The following is a 21,522-nucleotide window of genomic DNA, read 5'->3' as shown; positions in this document are numbered from 1 at the left end:
CTTCAGTTGATTGATTGGAGCCAATCTAACTTTGTAAAGATATTATGCTAGGCAGCATGCACCCTGTGCTTCACTGTCAGAAGACATGCTGTCACACTGATTTTGGCTCATGCAGAAACAGTCCGCTGGCTGTCATTGCCCTTCCTTGCCTCTGCATGTTCTTTTCATGCATCTGCATCTTACTGACACCTGTATTCTTTTTTTGTTGTGTTAGTTTTAGAAGCAATACAATGTTTCTGGTTGGACTTTTTTTGTGAGTTTCTTAACAATGAGATATGAGTTAGATCATTTAAAATAATATATTGTATATATATATATATGGCAAAGAATATACCTTTCCCAGCATCAATATTTCTAACTTTCTTTTATAAATCAAATATTCCATTAGCCTCTATCTGTTAGACCAGTGGTTCCCAACCAGGGGTAGTTGAATACATCTCAGTGGGGTACAAGTACACTTTTGCCAATTTAATTTCTAACATTATTAGACACATTTTTACACCCACACAAAATTTTTCTTTGTTCATCAATAATACGTTGTGGCACAACTCTGTAATAGACATTAAAAAGTGAAGTTCAAAACCTAAAATGGTCAAAACATCAGATATAGATTTTTTGCTTTAAAAAAAAAAAAAAAAAAAGGCTAAACCTCTGGTTAATGTGTAACCAGAGACAAGAAAAGGAAGAATCTTTTTACACAAATAAAAATGCATAACTTGAACTAAGGGGTCCTCGGGATATTACAAAAAGAATAAGGGGTACATGGGACAACAAAGGTTGAGAAACACTGTTAGACCAAGGGTGTCAAACTCATTTTATTTCAGGCTCTGAAAATCATCATTTTTATATTCTTGTGCCCTAATTTGCACTTCCACGTTTAAATATTTATACACAGTATTTTGAACATGTGAAAAAAACAAAAAAAAAAAAGCAGTAAGAGCAACAACAACAAAAAGAGAGAATCATCAAACAAAATACAGTCAAAAAAGAGAAGGAAAAAGGAAAGCGGTCTGGCCTATGCAGTATGTAAAGCACCGACAACATCCAAGCAACAAGTGACAGATTTTACTCCCTGCAGGATCTTACCTTTAATTTTACTTGATTTTGTGACATGTTTTTATTTGATTTGGTTAAATTTTGCAGAATAGTTTGAGGAAAATTGCAAGATTTTTGGAAAAACTAAAGGTTATTTCTTGAATTAAAGAATTTAATTGCAATAGCAGATAACTTTGTTTTTATAAATTTTCAGAAAATTTGTTATTTTTTCATAATTTTGCTCAAGTGATATAAGTCAAATCAAAGTTGAGAGGCTTTGACCAAAAACCACAACTTTGACATGACTTGCATCACCTGAGCTAAATCATAAAAAAACTGAGAACTAATTTTCTGAAAAGTTATAAAAATAAAATAATCTGCTTTTGCAATTGAACTCTTCAATTTGCAGATGATAAATGACTGCCGTCATGTGATAAAAGTACGGGGAAACTGCAAGCCCTGCAATTACTGTGGAGTTTCATTGAATTGAGATATCTACAACTGAATAAGTTAACAATTATTCATGTTTTCTTTGTCATTTTTACTTTCATCTGAGTTTGACGCGTGCGTTAGTCAGCCATGCTTCCACCCATTCATAAAAGGCCAACACACCATATATAATGACATGTATGCGGAACGCTTTCATGCTTGTGTAAAGTACACATAGCTATGAAACAAAAGACCAAATTTACTATGGTCGCATTTCCCATTTTCAAACCCAGGGCCAGGTGTGTCAAGAACAGTGTTCATTTTGACAGCAAATTTTGATTTAGTTTTAGTCATAGGGGGGAAGGGAACAGGGAGGAGAGACTCAAGGTAGGAAATGGAAAGGGTGAGCATAAGTGTATTTTCAATTCAATTCAATTAACACCATTTATCGAACTGATATTGGATGGTATTAATGTTTGTAAGCCTCGTGATCATGAGTTCTGATTGGATTTCATCCCACGTGATGAATTTGTCATAGATGAATGCTTATAACTTCATGAAAATATCAATATATTTTGATTTGGTTTTTGTTCACATTTTTTTAATTAATCACTCATTCTAGTTATTGTCACTTAAAAAGATGTAGTCAATGAGAATATTTTTGATATATTTTCAAACAACTTACCACTTGAGTGCAAATGTGTGACCATTACTAACGCAGTTATATAACATTCTAAACAGAACACGCATTTGCAAAGGGACAGTTTTTGTATATAAAGCCAGTTTTTCAGGAATAATTTACTTCACCATGTGCTCAGAGCCTCGACCAATGTGTCCCTACTCAGCTATATTCAAAGAAATGTATAGTTAGTACAATTCATTAATAAAGATAAGGTGCTTCATAGTGTATATGTGCAGTGTGACCTGATTAAGGAAGCCATTTAAAACGCTGCTTGTTGGGACCTTTAATAGCTTTGATTCTGTTCATTAAAAATCCTTCATGTATGGTAATTATTGTGATGATTTGATTCTTTCTACGAGCATTGGCACGAGGAAGAGAAGAGCTTCCTTTTCACATGATCTCAAATGTACACGTGTTGAACTTTACACTTGAACTGAACTTTAAAGATGAACTTTGCACTTTAACATGACATCTGCACCAAAGAATGTGCATTACTTGATTTGATTGGATATGTTTTACTAACATAAACACTTTAACGTCTTTTTTTTTCCAGACTGGGAATTTTTTTGGTGAAGCAGAAGGAGCCGTAATGAGCAAACTTCTACAGATGGGCTCTTTTAAGAGGTATGTGAAAGTGCATGTGGGCAAATGTATGTGCATATTATTAGGCAGGCCATAGAATAGTGATGACATTTTTTTAACTTGGCCCTATCGTGTTGAGCTGAACTTTGACCCTTATCTCAGCAGAGTTAGAGGTTGACGTAAGTTAATAGGAGGATTACCGCAAATCTCTTCCCTAAATGGAGAAAATCATTTTCTAATCATGTTTTAAGATCTAATCCAGGAGGATGCCTTCCACAGTGAGATTTATGAAAATGTGAATAAAAACCACACACAACAAACAACACATTACAACAGCAGCTGTGTGAAATAGTCTAAAATATCTTTCCAAAGTCCCTCCCTCAGAGGAGCTAACAAACTAACGTTAGTCCGACAGCATCATCACAGTAACATAACATGCTCTGTTAAAAGCATGTTACTGCAGCGCTTCTCTGTCTCTATGGGCACAAACCTCAGCAGCAGCAGCAACAACACTTATGTCACTTATAGCAGCCACACGGAGGCTGCTGCGCGCACATAAACACATGCACCACAGAGTTCTAGTGTAAGAATTACAAATCAAACATAATGTAAATCAAGCAGCAGTAATTACCTTTCAAGCAGAAAAGTCACCAATTCCATCTTCTACTCCTCCAGACCATACACTGTTCCGGAAAAGTGGCGGGGCTTGTGAGCAACAGCTGTCAGACAGTCCATCAAACACAATCCTGGCTCTGATTGGTTCTTTTTGCTCGGTCACGGTGCATTCTGGTAATCTGCCAAAGGCTGCAGGAGCAGCCGGGGGGGACTCAAACTACTAGTTTGATGTAAAGCTGTCCTTACATAGTGACAGCTTTAGCAAATATGACAAAAAGTCACTTTTATAAGAGTTGCAGACTGCACCTTTAAATCTCAACTCAGTCGCAGATTGTGTGTGTAAATTTACGCCATGGCGGAACTGCGTCTGTTTACGTCAGCTTTGAGAACGTGGATCAGGATTTTGAGCGTCTTCCCCACACCGCCTGAGAATAAACAGATCACGTGTGACAAATCAGAACACACGCAGACAGCCACGCCTGTGTGGCAGAGATGGACTTCCAAAAGCTGACAGCAAATTGCTTGCAGACCCCATCCACAAAAACAAAGAGGCCTTCAAGTACTTGAACATATCATGTCAGATGATGAGAGGTTATATTAAATTGAGTTTGACATTTAATGAACAAATGATGTGGCTTGTGTTGGTGAAGTATGAGCATGATGATTAAAAAAAGCCCTGTGATCTTAATGCTAATAATAGTAGTGAAATCTATCATAACCCAGGGCAATCTGTACAGAATTACTATGATGAGTGTCGTTTTTATGATAGAAATAATAGAGGGGAAGAAAAAAAGAAGAATTTTTTAACTGTGCCACTTAAAGACGACACAAAAAGAGCACAACACTTTTATTAACCAGCCCCGGGATGAAAAATAAAAGACAGACGTGTACCTTTCAGGTTGGGTTAAATTAAATTTTCCAGTTACAATTAATCACAATTACTGAACCTGAAATAAATAACTTAATAAAAGTTAACGTTGCTCTTGTGGTAGCTTTCTTTTCGCATCTCTCATGATAACGGATCCTAAATCTGCTGTAAAATACTCTAAAAACAAATATTTATTGGTTTGGAGTGGCACTGGTTGAGGTGTGTTGCATGTTGGGGTGTGGCACAAATTTTAAAATGTTGAGACGTAGCTGACCATTTTTATGGATTTTATTACAAACTTTCCTGCAACGTTCTGTGCAAATATAAGCCTATGATTTCCTTTTACCAATAGGTGGCGCTATGACAATGAATGACGGTTGGGTTAAACCATAACTGGAGCTGCTTGATTTGTTGCTGTGTGGGTATAAAACAGATGTAAATTATTAGACAATAAGGTTACATTGTAATCTTTGGGAATGTGTGTTTGTGGTAGAAAGAAATAAGTACTTACCCAGATCAATGAAATCCTCGGTGTACTGAAGTAATAGTTCTTCAGTACACTGTAGAATTCTGACACCATCACTGTAGGGAGTGATGATGTCAAAATTTTGCAGAAGTTCCCACAGTGAAAATGTCACAAGTTCCAGCGGGGAGTAAATACAATTTTCAAGGGGGCACCATTGAGTCATTTTGCCATTCACATGTCCAATTCCCCAAAAATATAAAAAAAAAATTTGCCAGTCCTGATATGCGTTCAAATTTTTACGAGTTTTTGAACGTGTTTAGGCCCTCAAATGGGTGATCATTTGGCCGTAAATAAAATAATAATAATAATTAAAGCTGCAAGCAGCGATGAACGGGCCTTCACTACCACACGCATGTAGGGAAGTGGCGCACGTTGAGGTGTACTGCATGTTGTCAGTAGACAATAAGGTTAAATGGTGTAATCTTTGGGAATGTGTGTTTGTGGTAGAAAGAAATAACATTACTTACCCAGATCAGGGAAATCCTCAGTGTACTGAAGTAATAGTTATTGAGTACACTGTAGCATTCTGGATAAACCATGACTACCTGTCAACATTGAGCTGTGTTAACATAACTACCTGTCAACATTGAGCTGTGTTAACATGACTACCTGTCAAAAATCGAGCTGTTGACTCTGAGAGAACCTACATCATCAACAAGAAGAAGTTCCACAGTGTGGATGGGAAAATGAATGGGATATATATATACAGTATATATATATATATATATATTATTTTGGTAGCCGGAACGTCACCAACATTGAATCATCTGTTCCTTGTCCCATTTATCAATTTTCTTGAAAATTTCATCCAAATCAATTCATAACTTTTCAAGTTATCTTGCTAACACACTGACAGACAGAGACAAACGAAGGGTAAAACATAACCTAAGACTTTTCACACTCTCGGAAATCTCGTTTTCGTTAGTTTGTCATGCAGGCAGTGAGTCTGACAGAGGTCTAGATAATTTTTATCATTGGTGCATTGATTTCTTCAAAGATTTATTGCGGAAAGGTGGTATCGGTCTCTAAGGCAGCTGCTAAAGTTAGCTGCTAAAGCTAATGCTGCACACAATTCAGGATTTTCCTGACTTGAAACAGTGACCCAGGTTAGTCAAATTTTGTCAACATGAATCAGCTGATCAATGCTGTTTAACTTATCAACCTGTCCATCTTGTGCATTTCCTTCAAATTTGTAAATTTAAATAAAATTGCTTAAAAACAAATAATCATTGATCTGGTTAGTGAATCGTGTAGTACTTTTTAAAGTGAGAACTCATACTATAATAAGCCTTTTCACACTCTCGATATCTTGCTTGTCCTATCAATATTAATAATAAATGTTATTTTTTCAAAAACTCAGACACTTTACAGTTGTTAAAACAATTACATACAAGTCAAAAAAAGAAACTAACAACAATAAAGGTAAATACAGAAAATACGTAATCATAAGTTAAAAGCTTGGGAGAAGGTGTGTCAAAGTAAAGGAGGTCTGTCGCTTTGATACTGCTGCTCCCATCGGTTTCAAAAGTGGGTCGAAAGTGGTGTCAATGGAAAACCCTGGAACCTCCCTCGGGTCCGAATGTGTAATATGAATAATATAAACACTATTAAAACACTAAATATAATCTGGACTAAAATGACAAATGCTGTTATTTTAGTCTGCGCATGCGTGACTCCCCAGGTCACGCAGGCACAGTTTGAGTGTGAAATGGCTTATTGACCCCAACCCTGGTACCATTCATCAATTATTCTAAAGAGAGTCTATGAAAATATTGTCACTCACACACCCACATTCTTACACACACTCGTGCAGAGCTATGAGTTATCTGCTAACAACATTAATGTGGCTGTGTTTAGCACTAATCATTTGCTGGCGGTGTGTTGGAGCCATGTGTCATTGGTACTGTAACAGAGGTTAAAACGTTGTCTGGGGCAGCAGATGGATGTCGCACACATGCTTGTTCTAATGTTCACACAGGCCTAAATGGACTTCCCACAGGTTAAAAAGTGTGTCCAGTGTGTGTGACGTGCAATAGCCTGACCCTGATAGAGAAAGCTCTAGATCTCTCCACCTCAAGGGTTACTAAGCCTGTAAGTCCTCTGATATCCCCCTTCAACATCCTCAAAATCCGCAAATCATCTCCACACACACGCACACACACACACACCTTCTAGCATCGCTCTGAGGAGCCTCGCGGGAAGCTCTCGGCTTTCACCAGCATTTCCTTCTTCCATACTTGCCCCATCCATTTATTATATTACCCATAGGTGCAGTTATAATAGAGGTGGGATCTTTTTGCACTTGCTTCCATTCCAAAAGGCGGCTGCAGACTTGCTTTAGTCCGATTAGTCGTACATTTCATGTTTATTTTTAGGCTATTATTCTGGAGGATTGTTAATAATAGTCAGAACATACAAACAAACAAATACTTTCTCCCCAGGGTCACCTTGTATGACTATCAGGCTCTTTGCTGGGTGGTTTCAGAGAGTAGTGACAGTGGCCGCACACTGTTGGATGTGAGTACTGCACTCTTTAACACCATATCGTCTTATCCATGCTTCTGTCTGATCATTGGTTTTCTTCTTTTTCCAGCCGTATTTTGCCTTCCTCGCAGCAGTGAAGTGGATCCTGACTGAACTTGTCATGTAAGACTCTTGCGCACCTTTGAAAATGTTTTTCGGGTCTGTTTCTAATTGCATTAGCTGCTCCCTCCACAGCTTGGGGTCAACTGTGTGATTTTAAGTACATATCAGCCGTATGTTTGTTTGCGAATGTCCCCACATGTATGTTGATGAGATCCCTGCTTTCATGAGCAGTAATGGCGACCTGATGTTTCCTTAGGGGGGTGGGGGGGGGGTGGTTATCCTGTGATGCCAAATTGCGTGTTTCTAATTTATTTTGTATTAATTTTATTCAGTTGTAGAATACATTTTTGTTTAAGGTTAAAGTGTATGTAACCCATGGGTTAATCGGCTTGTTTTTTTCATACCTACTGTTGCTGACTATTGTTCGAGCTTTTTCTAATATTCCACACTACAAAATAAGTCATAAAAGCTGATTGGATCAATATCGGTATCAGTCAATACTCAAGGCCACAATATCGGTATCGTATAGGAAGTGGAAAAGTTATATTGGGACACCACAAAACTAAAATAATGTTGTGGTGATTGCATGTTCTCCCCGTGCTTCAGCATATTTTCTACAGTTACTTAGGGTTTCACGCGGTCCAAAAGCACGTGATTCATTGTTAACTCAGTGTTCAGGGTTGCTGCTAATGGGTGTGTCTATGGGACTGTGATAGTCTGGCGTCCTGTCCAGGGTGTAACCCACCCACATGATGTACGCTGCATAGGCACCAGCAGCCCCCGTAACTTAATTACAGAATAAAGATTGAGAATAGAAAAATAGATATAGAATATTAATTTACGTTTATTTTTTTCTCGTACTGCCTGCAGGGTGTTTATTGCACTCTTATGCACACAAAGGGTACATACTGTACAGTATGTACTCATACCCATCACATTAAATGTGCAAGCATCTTTCTGTATTCTGTTCTGATTAGAGATGGGCGATATTGGCGACCCATATATATTAGCCCAATGATTTTATTGGCCAATATTAGCCATAAAATGTGATATCGATTGACATCAGTTTCGGTTTTCCTATCGATATTTAACAAAACCATATGTGCTGTTGTTTGAGACATATATATATATGTGATCTAAAGCGAGGTTGGTGGGGAGGGGGTCTGTGTATATGTCGCTATTGGTAAATGTTGAACATTGGCCTTATTTCAGTGACTGATATGAGTGTACTAATATGTAAAAAAATATATATACAGTATATATTGACAAAATATTTATTTAACTTATTTATTTAACAATCGAAGAGTAATATTGATATTAGTTTTATAGGTAACTCTAAACCTATGGGAGCATATTAAGTATTCATTCATTGTTGTTTTTAAAAAAAACTCAGCTATAATAATAATACAGATAATAATAATGATAATTATTATTATTCATATTATTATATTATTGTTGAGACAGTACCAAAAAACTGCGATTCTTGGGACAGCACATATACAGAAAAAAAATGATGGTTGTTCATGAAATAATCTTTTTTGGAAGTCTCGGAAGAATTTTTTTGTTTTTATGAGATAAGTCAATATCAGAACTTTAATAATGCAATTTCAACAACAACAATAATAATAATAATAATAATAATAATAATAATAATGATAAATGTTGAGTACAATGTTACAGTGGCTCCATATTTGTGTACGTTTGTTTCAAGTCTTAATTGATATTGTCTGTGTGTTTAGATTTCTGGTGGAGTTCAACTTGTACAGCTGGTGGTATTCAGATCTCACAGCTAAAGGTAAGAATCATCTCTATGTATGCAAGTGTGTTCTCTCTTGTCAAGGCAATTGATATCAAGCACATTTAAAAGAACAGCTCTCACACACACACACACACACACACACACACACACACACACACACACACACACACACACACACACACACACACACACACACACACACACACACACACACACACAGCAGATCTTTCCACCACTGTGTTCTCACTGAATGTATAATCTGCAAATAATTTGTACTATGCAAAGCTTTTAGACTGGTGTGAATAATTCTGTCAAATAAGCATGATTTAAAAAAAAATAAAGAAGAAGTCTGTGTCAGTTAATGTTCAACAAAATGAAGAATAGGGAAAAAAAAATAAAATGGAGAAACTTTTTTTTAAGTGACCCCTGTTTACCAAGGAGTGTTCACCATGCTTTACTGTTCAATACAAAACAGTCATTAACAAATCACTTTTTGCTACAGGGAGATATTTCAAATTAGAGAAGTCAATCAAGACTAAGAATTTGTATCAATGTGCAATAGTAACCAAAATAAATAAGTAAAATGCTGCTGCTTCATCTATGTATCCCAGCTTCTTGGTTTTTGAAGAATCAAAGCATTTTTAAACAAGCAGATTCTCTTTCCTTTTGTACTGAGGGTAAAACCCTTGCATATTCTTCCAAACCGAAAAACAAACTTTTGGCTTATAGTGTACATTTGTGTGTCAAATGTGTGTCATATTGGGAGAAGGCTTTGATTCAACCCAAATATTGTCTTTCTTTCTTCTTTTGTTTTTTTCTCTGCTTTTCTTGCAGTGTCCAATATATACACAATCTGGTTTTTTTGTCTGCTTGTTTTTTAACCAGGCTATGTATTCTGCCACTTCTGATGTTTTATTATGGGATGTAACCTTCCTAAATCTAGTCTAACTAAATCTCTGTGATAGCATCTAACTGCAGTATTACCTCTTGCTGGATTTAATTCCAAAATTAAATTACATTTGATACAGAGAATAAAAAAAAAACCTCACAAAGTGAAAGTGTAGAAAATCTTTCCCTGACACACTTTAATCTTAAATGAAGTGAAGCCCGGCAGTGCTGTTTACCAAGTGGCCGAGACTATTTCACAGCTGGCTAGCTTCAGGTAATAGCAGCTTTTTCAGTATCTTTGTACAACAGAGAAACAAGCATGTGACACAGTTGGATCCCCCCATAGCAGCCCATGACTCCATACATGCAGGTCCTCTTGCATACGCATACTGCCTTTCTCATACACATGCACAAATACACACACACACAAATACACATACACGGCAACATATGTCTGCTGTTTCAATCTCTCACACAATTGCCTCTTTCTTCGTCAGATTGATCAAAACTTGCCTGAATTAGAATGTAGCTCCATACACCGTAATGTACTTTGTAAATCACCCATTTCAGAACCTCATCTCTGAGGTTAAACCAACCATCCTGTAGTTTTATTTCCACACTCTAGGTGGCAGGAGAGTTCAAGAAATGCATTGAAAATCAATGGCCAGGATTTACTTTGAAAAACATCTCCAGCGAGACAGGGTACAGCTTTGATTTACAAAGGCTGTTTTCTTTCAAATATAGATTTGCACGGATGAGGTATGCTTGCCCGAGTCACTTTGGACTATTATTTTTAAACTAACTGTGACTCCAAAATAGATTAAATTTGCCACTTTTCCACTACTTCTTACCTTAACTCTGTGTGCCATTTACCATTCTTGAGTCACATTTGGCTTCTTTCTTTCATCTTCTGCTTTCTTTTCTTTCTTACTTTTTTTTCTTCTCCTTGCCTTTCTCTGTTTCTTCTTTCAGCTCAGAGGGTCGGCCGAAACACCCAGGTACCATGTGACACTGAGTACCCAGCGTTTGTGTCTGAGAGAACCATCAAGGAGAACATGGGGAGTATCGACTGTGACGGCTGCTTCAAGTAAGAGAGACACAAGTTTTTCTCTCTTGTAAAATATGACTTGTGCCTGTTACTGTTTTTAACATAAACAGCTGCTGATCATAATTAGTTACCTAAGGTTATATATTTGTTAGATTAAGATGCATTATCTATCATTCCTGATCAATTAGAAGCACTTTCTTTTTCCTTTTTTTTTTTTGTGTGCTGATTGCACTTTGATCCAGGCAAGCCATCATGGGGCACACATGGAGACACACACAGACACTTACCCTCCTCTTCCCTGTGGCTATTTGAAGTAGAAGGCATTTAAAGATGAGAGAGAGAGGTGGAAAAAAAGGCTTCCTTTAAAAAATGGGAAAATGAGTGTGGTCCCCATTTACAATTTGGGCTTTTCTGTCAGGCAATTGTGGGGTGTTCTCTGAATCCCTGCAATCGGCTCTTTATTGATCCCAGCTGTGGAAACTGCCAGGCAGCTCCAAGGTGTGCGTGCATGTGCACACAAGCATTCACGAGCACAGATTCCCAAGGTCAGCACTCTAGTGACCCTGGCTGTATAGGTGCCAGGAATTAATAATGATTTTGGGACGTTGGATGCCGACACTTGGATCCACTCACACCTCAACAGCTGACAGCAGCACGCGTCAGAACCGTCTCATCTGCTGTGGTTAGGAAGAGAAGATCAGGCTGAAACACTCTCAATAGTATTACTCTGCTGCTCCAACCCTCATTTAGGGGAAAAAAAAAACACATTTAAAATCTTTTTTACAGTTTGATTTCAACTTTGAGCCTTTAGTGTTGCTATATGTCATTGAGAATATTAATGATAAACATCTGTTTCACGTTAAAGCCTGACTGTGAGGCCTCTCATAGTTTCTGTTGAACATGTATGTGCTTTTTTGCTCAAGGAAACACACGCCAAGTCCTTGACTGATGCACCAGTTTGTGACTCCATAAATGTGCTAATGAGAGAGAACAAGAATCTATCAACAGCTGCATTATTAAGTGCCATATGAGAGGATTCGTGCTCAATAATAAAAGGAAAGCTTTCCTCAGGCAAGGCCTTTGAAGAGCTCTTCATCCTCAGAACAACAAAGTCCAGGATTTGATAGTTTTCTTCGTTGAGTTTGCATGTTCTCCGTGTGCCTGCATGGGTTTCCTCTGCCTCTCTTTTATTTGTTTTGTGAAAAAGAATTACATTAACATTATTAATCCAAATTCCTCTATCTGTGCAGTGTTCAGATTTTTGACAGATAAGAAACATGTCTTTGCAGACAATTTCAAATCTTACAATATATTTTCTTTTGTTCATTTCAATCCAGTTCATTAGCTACGAGTCATCATCCTTTATTGCAGACTCAGCAATCCATTTTATAAATGGACACAATTAGTTTTCACAAGATAAAAGCACTTACATATCGAAAACAGTTATTATAAAAGACAAGACTGGTAACGCATGGCTGGATGATGGAATTCTGAGAACTCCTCAATCAGATACATTTATACATCAAGTTTAATGTTTATCAGCATCTTTTTTATTTGCCCCTCACCGTTTTTGAAACTGTTGTGATATTTCTGAATTCCTTCTACAAGGGAAGTCTTTGTTATGGTTATACAGCTATTGAATTGGATGAGCAATTTGATTATTCTCAATTAGTGCAACATGGGTTGATGCAGAAGTTAATATTTGCACTTGTTCTCTCAAATTACTGCACAGAAGTAATAGAATATAAATTATATCCTCAACTAAAGTGAAACTACTAGGATTGAACCAGCCTTATTGTTTGCTGCTGTGTGCGTGTGTCACCATCTCCGACTCCCAAATATATTTTATATATTATATATAAATATCTTTCTTTTTTTAATCTGTGTGGTCCAGACTGACGTTGGCCATCATTTTTGAAAGCATCATGCTTGAGGTTTCCTTGACAGTGTAATTCTTGAATGAGTGGTGTGCATGTGTGTGCGTGCGTGCATGCGTGTGTGTATTTGTGCAATCATGTGCAGTGTGGTGGTGCTTTCTTTCCCAGCAAGTGGGTATGTTCAAGGCCAACAGCTGTGCTGTCAGGATGTGTTTAAGTCTTTCTTCCAGAAACACTTGCTCTGCTTTCCATCAGCGGACAGAGCTGGACGAGCAGGAGTGAGCGCGAAATATTAAACTTCAACAGATCCTGATCACAATTGGCTTGTCTATTTCCTGAGTTTAATTGGTTGGGTTGGGATGTATTGGATTGGAGGTTTTATGGTCAGATTAAATTGATCATGGCATTAGATAAATTAAGATGACTATTCCTGTCAATATAGGCTTTGTCTTGTAGCTATTTCCTTACATCTCCATCACACACACGTACCACACAAGATGTAAGAGAGTGTTTGCATGCAAAAATTGAGTGTATTCACAGACACTACAATATTTTTGTTCACTTAGATAAAAGCTTCACAGTCAATCCAGTGCATCACCCCGATACTGGACAAATGGGAAGTGGGGAAAGAAAGAGATCAAAGGAGAAAGAAGAGATCATTTTTACGACCTCCAGTTTTTATTAAGCTTATACTTGGACATAAATCATTGACCTGCCGGCCGAGGTAAGGCCACATCCTATGGGCTCTTAAAACCCACCCATAGTAAGTTATGAGCATAGATATGTGGTTCCCATTTATCTTTCATTGGAGATTTTTATTTTCTGAACCACCTCATCGGTTCTCACCTTCGGTAGGAGTTAAATCTTGAAGAAGAGAAATTGAGAGGAATGAGTAGACGGAGTGAAAAACTATGTGCAAAGTTTGTTTGATGATGTGATTCTGTCTGAGTCTTTGTGTTTGACGGTTCATGGTCAGATGCTTCCTCTTCTTGACTTGCATCCAGTGGATTCTCTTAGTACATCTCTTTTAAGCCCTCGCACACAAATCCAGTGACTCTCATTGGAAATTTACATCCTACTGATGCATCTGGAGAACAGACTAGTCCTAACATCTCTTTCTTCTTTTCTTTTCCTTCCTTAGTATACTTTCATCTCTGTGTCTGTTCTCTGATTGGCAGATCCTTTGTGATTCAGCAGATCCCCAGCAGTAATCTCTTCATGGTGGTTACGGACAACAAATGTGACTGCAGCATGTTTGAGCCAATCACCATGGACCCAGTCGAAATCATGTATATCCTGCACAGGACAAAGAGTTGGAAAGTAGAGTGTGGAGGGATGATTTATGGGTGAAAATAGCAGCGGGTTTAGTTAAAAAGAGAACGCAAGTGAAAATATTTAGTATAAGTGATACAACTACAGTAGAAAAACACAAACTGCTTTTCAAGGGACAGCTTTATGTAAACTAAAAATGTACAAATGTTTCCTTTAATCCTAGGAAATAAATTGTTTTAAACTTTTTAACGTACTGCTGTCTCCTCCAAAAGCCCTTTATTAGCCTGTGGAAAAGTATCAACATTACATTCAATAGAGTTGCTGTTTTTCTACTCCTAATAATGTTGATCCATCTATATTTTATTACCGCTCATTCTGTTTGGGTCCTGTTACTGTATTTCCTGCGTAGATTTTTGACTGTTCACCAGTCCATTACATCTTTTATGACAATAATTGTCAGAAAAAGTATACAGTGCATCCTTTAGTTTAATGATTCTCAACCTTTTCAGCTCCCGACCCCCAAAATAAAGGTGCCAAAGACCGGGGACCCCCACTGTAGTTGAACACAGACATGGACATTGAAGAACAGTCATGTGGAGACAGGGCCATCTATATGGGGGAATAAAGGGCAGAGCTTTTTGGGGCTCATCCATAAAGTCAGCAAAATTATGGTCAATTGTTCTATGAATCTGTGATAACCACATTTACGCATTTATTTATCTGAATAATATCCACTGTTATCCAGGAAGTCTTATTATTATTTGCGCCATAGTATGTAGTCATCCTAAATATGTAAAGGATCATTTTAATCAGCAATAAAATGGGTTAAAAGTGACCAAAAACGGACAGAAAAAGTGGTAAAAAGGGTTCAAAGTGCCAATATTGGCTTTAAAGTGGCAGAAAAAAGTATGAACAATTAGTTTAACCTGGCAAATAATGGGCAGACAAATTGTGAATGGTTAAATTGGTAAAAAGAAAAAAAAAGCAGGAAATATTGTGAAAAGAGGTCAAAAGTGACAATAATGGGTCAACATATGTGACAAAATGTGGGAAAAGTGGTGGAAGTGCCGATAATGTTTTGAAAGTAAAAAACAATGTGCAGAAAAGGCCTTGAAATTTGATTATGAAATGTCAGAAATTGGATTAATGTCGCAAAAATGTATTACAAATATGGTGAGAAGAGGTTAAAAGTCACATTAACATATGCGACAAAATGTGGGAAAAGTGGTGTAAGTGCCGATAATGTTTTGAAAGTGGAAAAGATTTACAGAAAAGGCTTGGACATTTGATTAAGAAGTGTCAGAAATGAGAGTAATGTAGCAAAAATGCATTAAAAGTATCAAAAATAAGCAAGAAAAAGTGATGAAAATGGGTTAAAATATGGCAAATTTGGTGTAGTTGCTGAAAAAGGGTAAAAATAGGCAGAAAATGGGCTCAAATTCTTTAAAAATATTCTTAGTTTTTCTCGCAACCCCACAAGGGGTCCCAACCCCCAGGTTGAGAACCCCTGCGTTAGTTTGGAAATGGAGCAGTGTAATGTGTGGAACGTCTTTAATGTGTTTGCCATCCACCCGTTGTGGTTGAAAACAATAAGTTTTTTTTCTCCAGAGAATCTCCTGTCTCATCCGTCTCAGAGTGCTGTGTGAGTGGACGTGAGTTTGGACTAAAGCTCATGCAGTGATGCTGATTAACAGCAGACACAGCTGGCTTAAAGTTCCTTCAGACTCAATGATTATACTCTGTCACCACAAAACCAGCCCAGTTCTCTGAAAATATGCATTTGTTTCAAATTTTGTGCAGCAAAGGTTTGTAAATACATGTGCGCCAGCATTGTTTATTTTATTGTGGAGCGTTCTCCTTTATAACATTATGACTACCATTCTGTTGCTTTGCTACGAACGAAAGCTGAACTAAAAAAACAAAATAATTATAAGAAAAAATCAGCATTTTGTGTGCATTTAATCGTTCTGCTATAAAAATAACATTTCTATTCTCCTCTAAAAAATACACTTTTGAATCAACCAGGGTTGTGGTCAATTACATTTTCGAGTTACAATTACATTTTCAATTACCCATTCTCAATTACAATTCAATTACGATTACAATGACCTGCATTTTTTCAAATTACAAATAAACTACATTTTTTTTTTTATCCTCAAAGTCAAATACAATTACATTCTCAATTACTAAAGTTCAATTACAATTAATCACAATTACTGAGTCTGAAATTGTTAGCTTTCTGTTAGCATCTGTTATGATGACGGGTCCTAAATCAGCTGTAAAATACACTAAAAACAAATATCTATCTATTTCTTGGTTTCCTTGGTTTCCTAATCAATGAAAATATATATATAATTTTGGTGTGGGTATCTGAGCATTTATTGTGTCAGTATACCCCTTGATTTAGATGTTTTAAAATGGGAAAATGTGAGAAAGCTTAACATGAAACATGTTTTAATAATTGTTAATGACATATGTATATAACCCCGGTTCTATGAGTAATATGAGTGAGATGTCTCACTATGGGATACACACTCCCTGTAGCCCTCAGAAGTACTTTTCTCAATCCGCCAAGCCCTGATTGGCTGGAAAGAAATTTCCATCCGCCGGGGACACTCCCACCCTCTATAAGAAGGAGGGCGGATGTACAGTTCCTCATTCAAAATAAGCGCCTCCTCTCACTCGTTCGAGCAAGAAGGGTTGTCTGGTGAGACCTCTGGCCATGGTACGGTGGGGCCCTCTCCCGGAGGCAGGCTGCCAGTGGCTGGAGAAACCATTTGTGGCGTAACGGCGGCCCTCTTGAGGCGATGGATTGCACACAACATGGATCTTCCCAACAGGAAGGCGCTGGAGCCCTCTGTCTGCGGCAGCCTGCCCAACAGCAGAGCCATACCCCCAGGAACGAGCGTGCAGTATCGCTCGTTTCCGGGGACAGCGTGGTAACTGGAGCACCGCAGTATCCAACCCGGAGAAGGCTGATGCTCCCGCCCGAGTGGATACTGCAGGCACCTCACCACGCTGCTTATAGTTAGAGGTATTTGCTTTCACATGCTGTGCCCCTGGCTTTTGGCCGGGGTGCTTGAGCAATGTACACATTATCTTTATTTGAACATGTGGGTGGATGCGTGCTTGTGCATGAAAAGGGGGGCGTGAGCCGAACTTCCCTTGAAACATATCCTCTCCCGACCGTTCGAGGACCGTGCCTCAGTGGTGGGGAGGATGGATCCTCAGGAGCACATGGATGCTTGTGTGAAAGCGTAACAAGTGGAGATGGTGAACAAAGAACATCTAGCTGCGTCACACGCGCCTGCACAGCTCCACAGACTCCAAGCGTGGGAGAGAGGAAGAAGGTGTGAAAACCTTCTCTGGAGAGGCAACAAATGTGGCAGGCCACTGGCAGCCCCACATGGGTTCATGGGCAGCAGCAGAGTCCATAAGTGCCTTGTCCTCTTCGTTCGCTGCGGCAGAAGTGTCTTGAGGAGGAATAAGGGGGGCCTAATTGGACATCAGACGTGCCGGCCTACGGCAGAGGCTGTAGTGCATCCCATCTCCTCGGTGAGAGGAGCCTCGGTTACCATCGCCGCTTGACGCAGGCAGGAAAAGCAGGTGGATTAACTTTTATGCTACCACGTGGCGGCTAACGCAGGTGCTAGCAGGGATGCAGGACAACGTGCATCAGAGATCCAAGATGTCGGGGACAGCGTTGACTTTTTGAACGGCAACTAGGTCACTGGATTTTGGGAGCTTGGGTACCATGGTACGGAGCTGGAACCGGGCCTTACACGATGGTGAAGGGCCAGTTGAGAGCCGTGATCTGGGATGGCAGCAGATGTGCTGGGGTCCGTGAGCTCTGGCCTTATGGCACAGAGCTAGCAGCGAGGCTGTCATTGGGGTCGTACCGGAGTTAGAGGCCGCTGTAGGTCAACGCGCACGCCTGAGCGGCAACGTCAGATAGAGCAGTCAGCTGGAGCTGAGGCTCGAGGTTTTCAGTGAAGGACAGCACACACGGGCCTGGAGGCGTCAAGTGGTGAAGTCTGGGAGCTTTGGAACTGTCGGTGCAGAGCTTGGAGTGGCTAAAAGACACCGTGAGTGAGAGAGCCGCTCGAAGACCAACGTGCCCGAAGTGACAATGCTGAAGGAGCGCCGACAGCCGGAGCTGGGTCTCTGAATTTCACTAACCTGTGAAGGAGCAGCACTTACCAAGCAGAGCAAGGTAAGCGCTGGTTGCTTCTCGACCTGTTGTGGTCCACGCAATGCGTTTATACTTTCCAGCGCCCAGCGACTGGAAAACCCGAAGGAATCCGCCTGTGGACAGTTTAGCTGATAAAAATGCGAGATGTGCATGAGAGAGAGAAGTGTTTAAATGAGGAACTGTACATCCGCCCTCCATCTTATAGAAAGTGGGAGTGTCCCCGGGCGGATGGAAAGTTCTTTCCAGCCAATCAGGGCTTGGCAGATTGAGAAAAGTGCTTCTGAGGGCTACAGGGAGTGTGTATCCCATAGTGAGACATCTCACAAAATATTATAAAATAGAACTGTAACATAGTTTCCCAGTTTTGCGTTAAATTCTAGTTGACAATATTTATAGAATTGTCATGGCAATTACAATTACAAATTGAATTATCTAAACTAAATTACAATTTAATTGCAATTACGACTGCAACAGATTTTTTAGATTACGATTACAATTATAATTACACCATAATTGTAATTAGTTATCAGTTACTGATAGCCAGTTACTATATAATTGACCCAACCCTGTAGTCAACTGCTGTCACGAGCCTGAAAACGATATTTCCTTAACTTCAGTTGCACATAATGAATCCCTCAAGTGTGAGAGACTGAAGATACAAAAAGACAGGAGGCGCCCAGACAGTTGCCATCCTTTTCATGCTGAGGTATTTGTACTACACACAAACACACCACAAAAGATTTCAAGATTTTTGTCATATATCTCATTGTGTCTCATTCTCTCTCCAGGAGAACTCCATGGAGTGTGGAGGAGCCACGGGCCTCACCCCATCTATCGTCCCAACACTGCTCTGCCTACTTGTGGCACTGTTACATAGGTGACCAGAAGCTGTCCCACCTCTCCATGTAGAACTTTACTTTGGATTGGTTAGGCTCGGCATGCAAGGCTAACACAGTGATGCCACAGAAAAAGAAAATCACTTCTGCCCAATTTCAACTCACTACCTACATAAATCTTAGCCCAGTGGTACCACCAGCACAACAAATAATGATGAATACATAATACAGCTGCTAAATATATAAGGTGCTTTAGAAATATCACGCAGCATAGCACAAACTATTTGAAAAACATCAGTATTTATAACGCAAGACACGTAGGTGACCAAACATGCACAAATAGCCCATTGAGGCCCTCCTCAAACTGCAAGTTTTGTTAAATTCAATAAGTATTAGGTTTCCCACTGTGTGACATGGAATCCATGAAGACTTCAGATTTGGCTTGTTTAGATATTGTCAATGTGTGCTGAAGAGCAGTGTGATTTTGTGAGACAGTATTATTCACATGCCAGCTGGGATCGTCAATAGAAATTGCATTGGAAAACTAAAGAGCTAAGCATGACCACAGTCCATGTTTGGTGGGCTTAGGGGGAATACAATGATCTGAGAAATAGTAGATGCAAACTTGGTGAAGGCAAAGGTACAAACTAGGAATGTAACCTTTACAACAAGAGCTGGAGGTCTTAGCAGCAACTGACATTTAGCTTTTAGCGTGACTAGCAAACCATGGGGTTCACATTGCTCGAGGGCCTGTTGGCAAGGAGACTGTTTTTTCTTCTTTTTTTTTTGCTTCAAAATACTACATAAATGATTTCAACCTTGTTTTGTTCTTATAAGTCAAGTTTTTTTTTCTTTTTGTTTTGCTAGGTGATCAAAATAGTTGGATGTGGAGCAACTTAATCATCAGCTTAGGTTGATCATGGTTGAGTTGGAGTTGTGGTGGTGCTATTCAAAACTGTTGTTTTATGTCTTTGCCTGATGAACTAAAACCTGTGAAACTCTCTAATGCAAGACAAGCAATTTAAAGCAAGCGCAAAAGACTTTTACCACCACGTTTGTCTATATCGCAGCTATTGCACCTTGGGAAGGGTTCTGGACACAGACACGGTTACCAGTTTGAGAAAGCCGATTATGGCTTTGGTTTTTAACTGAGCTTTTAAATGGGCATTAAAGCAGACACTTTCCCCTAAGCCCCTCTTATTTAATAATTATTTTTCAAAAGATGACAATATGTGGCGTGGCTTGTAGAGAATATCCAAATGTTATTTTTTTCATATTGATTTAAAAAAATAAATACTATGTGTAAGATGGAAACCATTTTATTGTTTTTGCAAGTGATACCCATAAACTGTGACTATGAGATTTAAAGTCTTCTCATGTGAGTGGTTGTTCATATTTGAGCTTTGCCTTATTGAACAATAATTGGTCCTGTTTGTGTACTTTTGAAATAAAATGTTTGAACTTAAGACAATTCTTGAAATTCATGTTTTTGGTTAAGTTCTAAGGCCTTGAAGAAGACAATGGACCCAATTTAAACTTTACTTCTCGACCCTACATATTGTACTGTTGCTGTTGGCGGAATTGACTGATTATTACACTCTCCCTTCTCAGTGGTTTGTAGTGGGCTAATGTTTGACAGCCTTCTGGCCTCCACATGAGCTTAGAAGCAAGAGTGTGTTAGTGTGCATCTGGTGTTTCCCTTCTCTGCTGTTCAAGCGCACATCTGCCCCAGAGGCTTATCCCCCCCCACAGGGAGACAATAAAATCCATGACAGTGGAATTGAAGACCAACCACAACATGCATCTGTATTTGTTTAGGAATGCACACAAAAATTCTTTAGAATGTTTGCATATGTGCTCTTACATGCAGAATAAAGATTTATATGGCAAGTGGTATTGCACATGTAGTTCCACAAATGTGTAATTTACATTATTGTTTAAGTTTGAATTTTAAGGGACTGTCATTCCCAGCTGGGAGAAGCTCTGCTGTGGTCTGCATGTCCGTGTTCTTGTGGTAAACAGACTTTGTCTCCATCCCTCTCAACCAGTCTGTTCTGCATAATAATAATAACCGCCACAACAAGAATTCAAAATGTCCCAGTGGTCAATAATGTTCTTAGCATTTTACGGATCTTGTCCCCTGAGCTAAACATTATGACTTTAATCATTCCCAGTTCTCTTCCACTGTCAATGGCCCAAATACTCTCTGACTGGCTTGTGGGACATTTATCACTACATAATGGGACTGGAGCTGTTTCCGATCAACAGGCATCCAATTCGTTCCATGATTCCTTCCTGTTTGCCAGATGAGTTAAAAGTGCATCTCA

At 38.9% G+C, this 21,522-nt stretch overlaps 1 protein-coding gene across 1 annotated transcript in view; it reads left to right on the top strand.

Moving 5' to 3' along the window:
- LOC114466715 (voltage-dependent calcium channel subunit alpha-2/delta-3-like) overlaps positions 1–20,644 on the top strand; it is a 177,859-nt gene extending 157,215 nt beyond the window's left edge. Inside the window, exons 29-36 of the mRNA XM_028452390.1 lie at positions 2,700–2,770; positions 7,179–7,254; positions 7,331–7,383; positions 9,063–9,118; positions 10,943–11,057; positions 14,074–14,186; positions 18,983–19,065; positions 19,148–20,644. Coding sequence (XP_028308191.1) covers positions 2,700–2,770; positions 7,179–7,254; positions 7,331–7,383; positions 9,063–9,118; positions 10,943–11,057; positions 14,074–14,186; positions 18,983–19,065; positions 19,148–19,240 — 660 coding nt within the window. The 3' untranslated portion in view covers positions 19,241–20,644. The remainder of the gene's footprint in view (positions 1–2,699; positions 2,771–7,178; positions 7,255–7,330; positions 7,384–9,062; positions 9,119–10,942; positions 11,058–14,073; positions 14,187–18,982; positions 19,066–19,147) is intronic.
- Positions 20,645–21,522: the final 878 nt, after the last annotated feature.

The sequence above is a fragment of the Gouania willdenowi genome, chromosome 7 (assembly GCF_900634775.1).
Source record: "Gouania willdenowi chromosome 7, fGouWil2.1, whole genome shotgun sequence".
Classification (NCBI taxonomy): Eukaryota; Metazoa; Chordata; class Actinopteri; order Blenniiformes; family Gobiesocidae; genus Gouania; species Gouania willdenowi.
The sequence above is the reverse complement of the archived record's forward strand: the minus strand, read 5'-3'. Positions and strand labels throughout refer to the sequence as shown.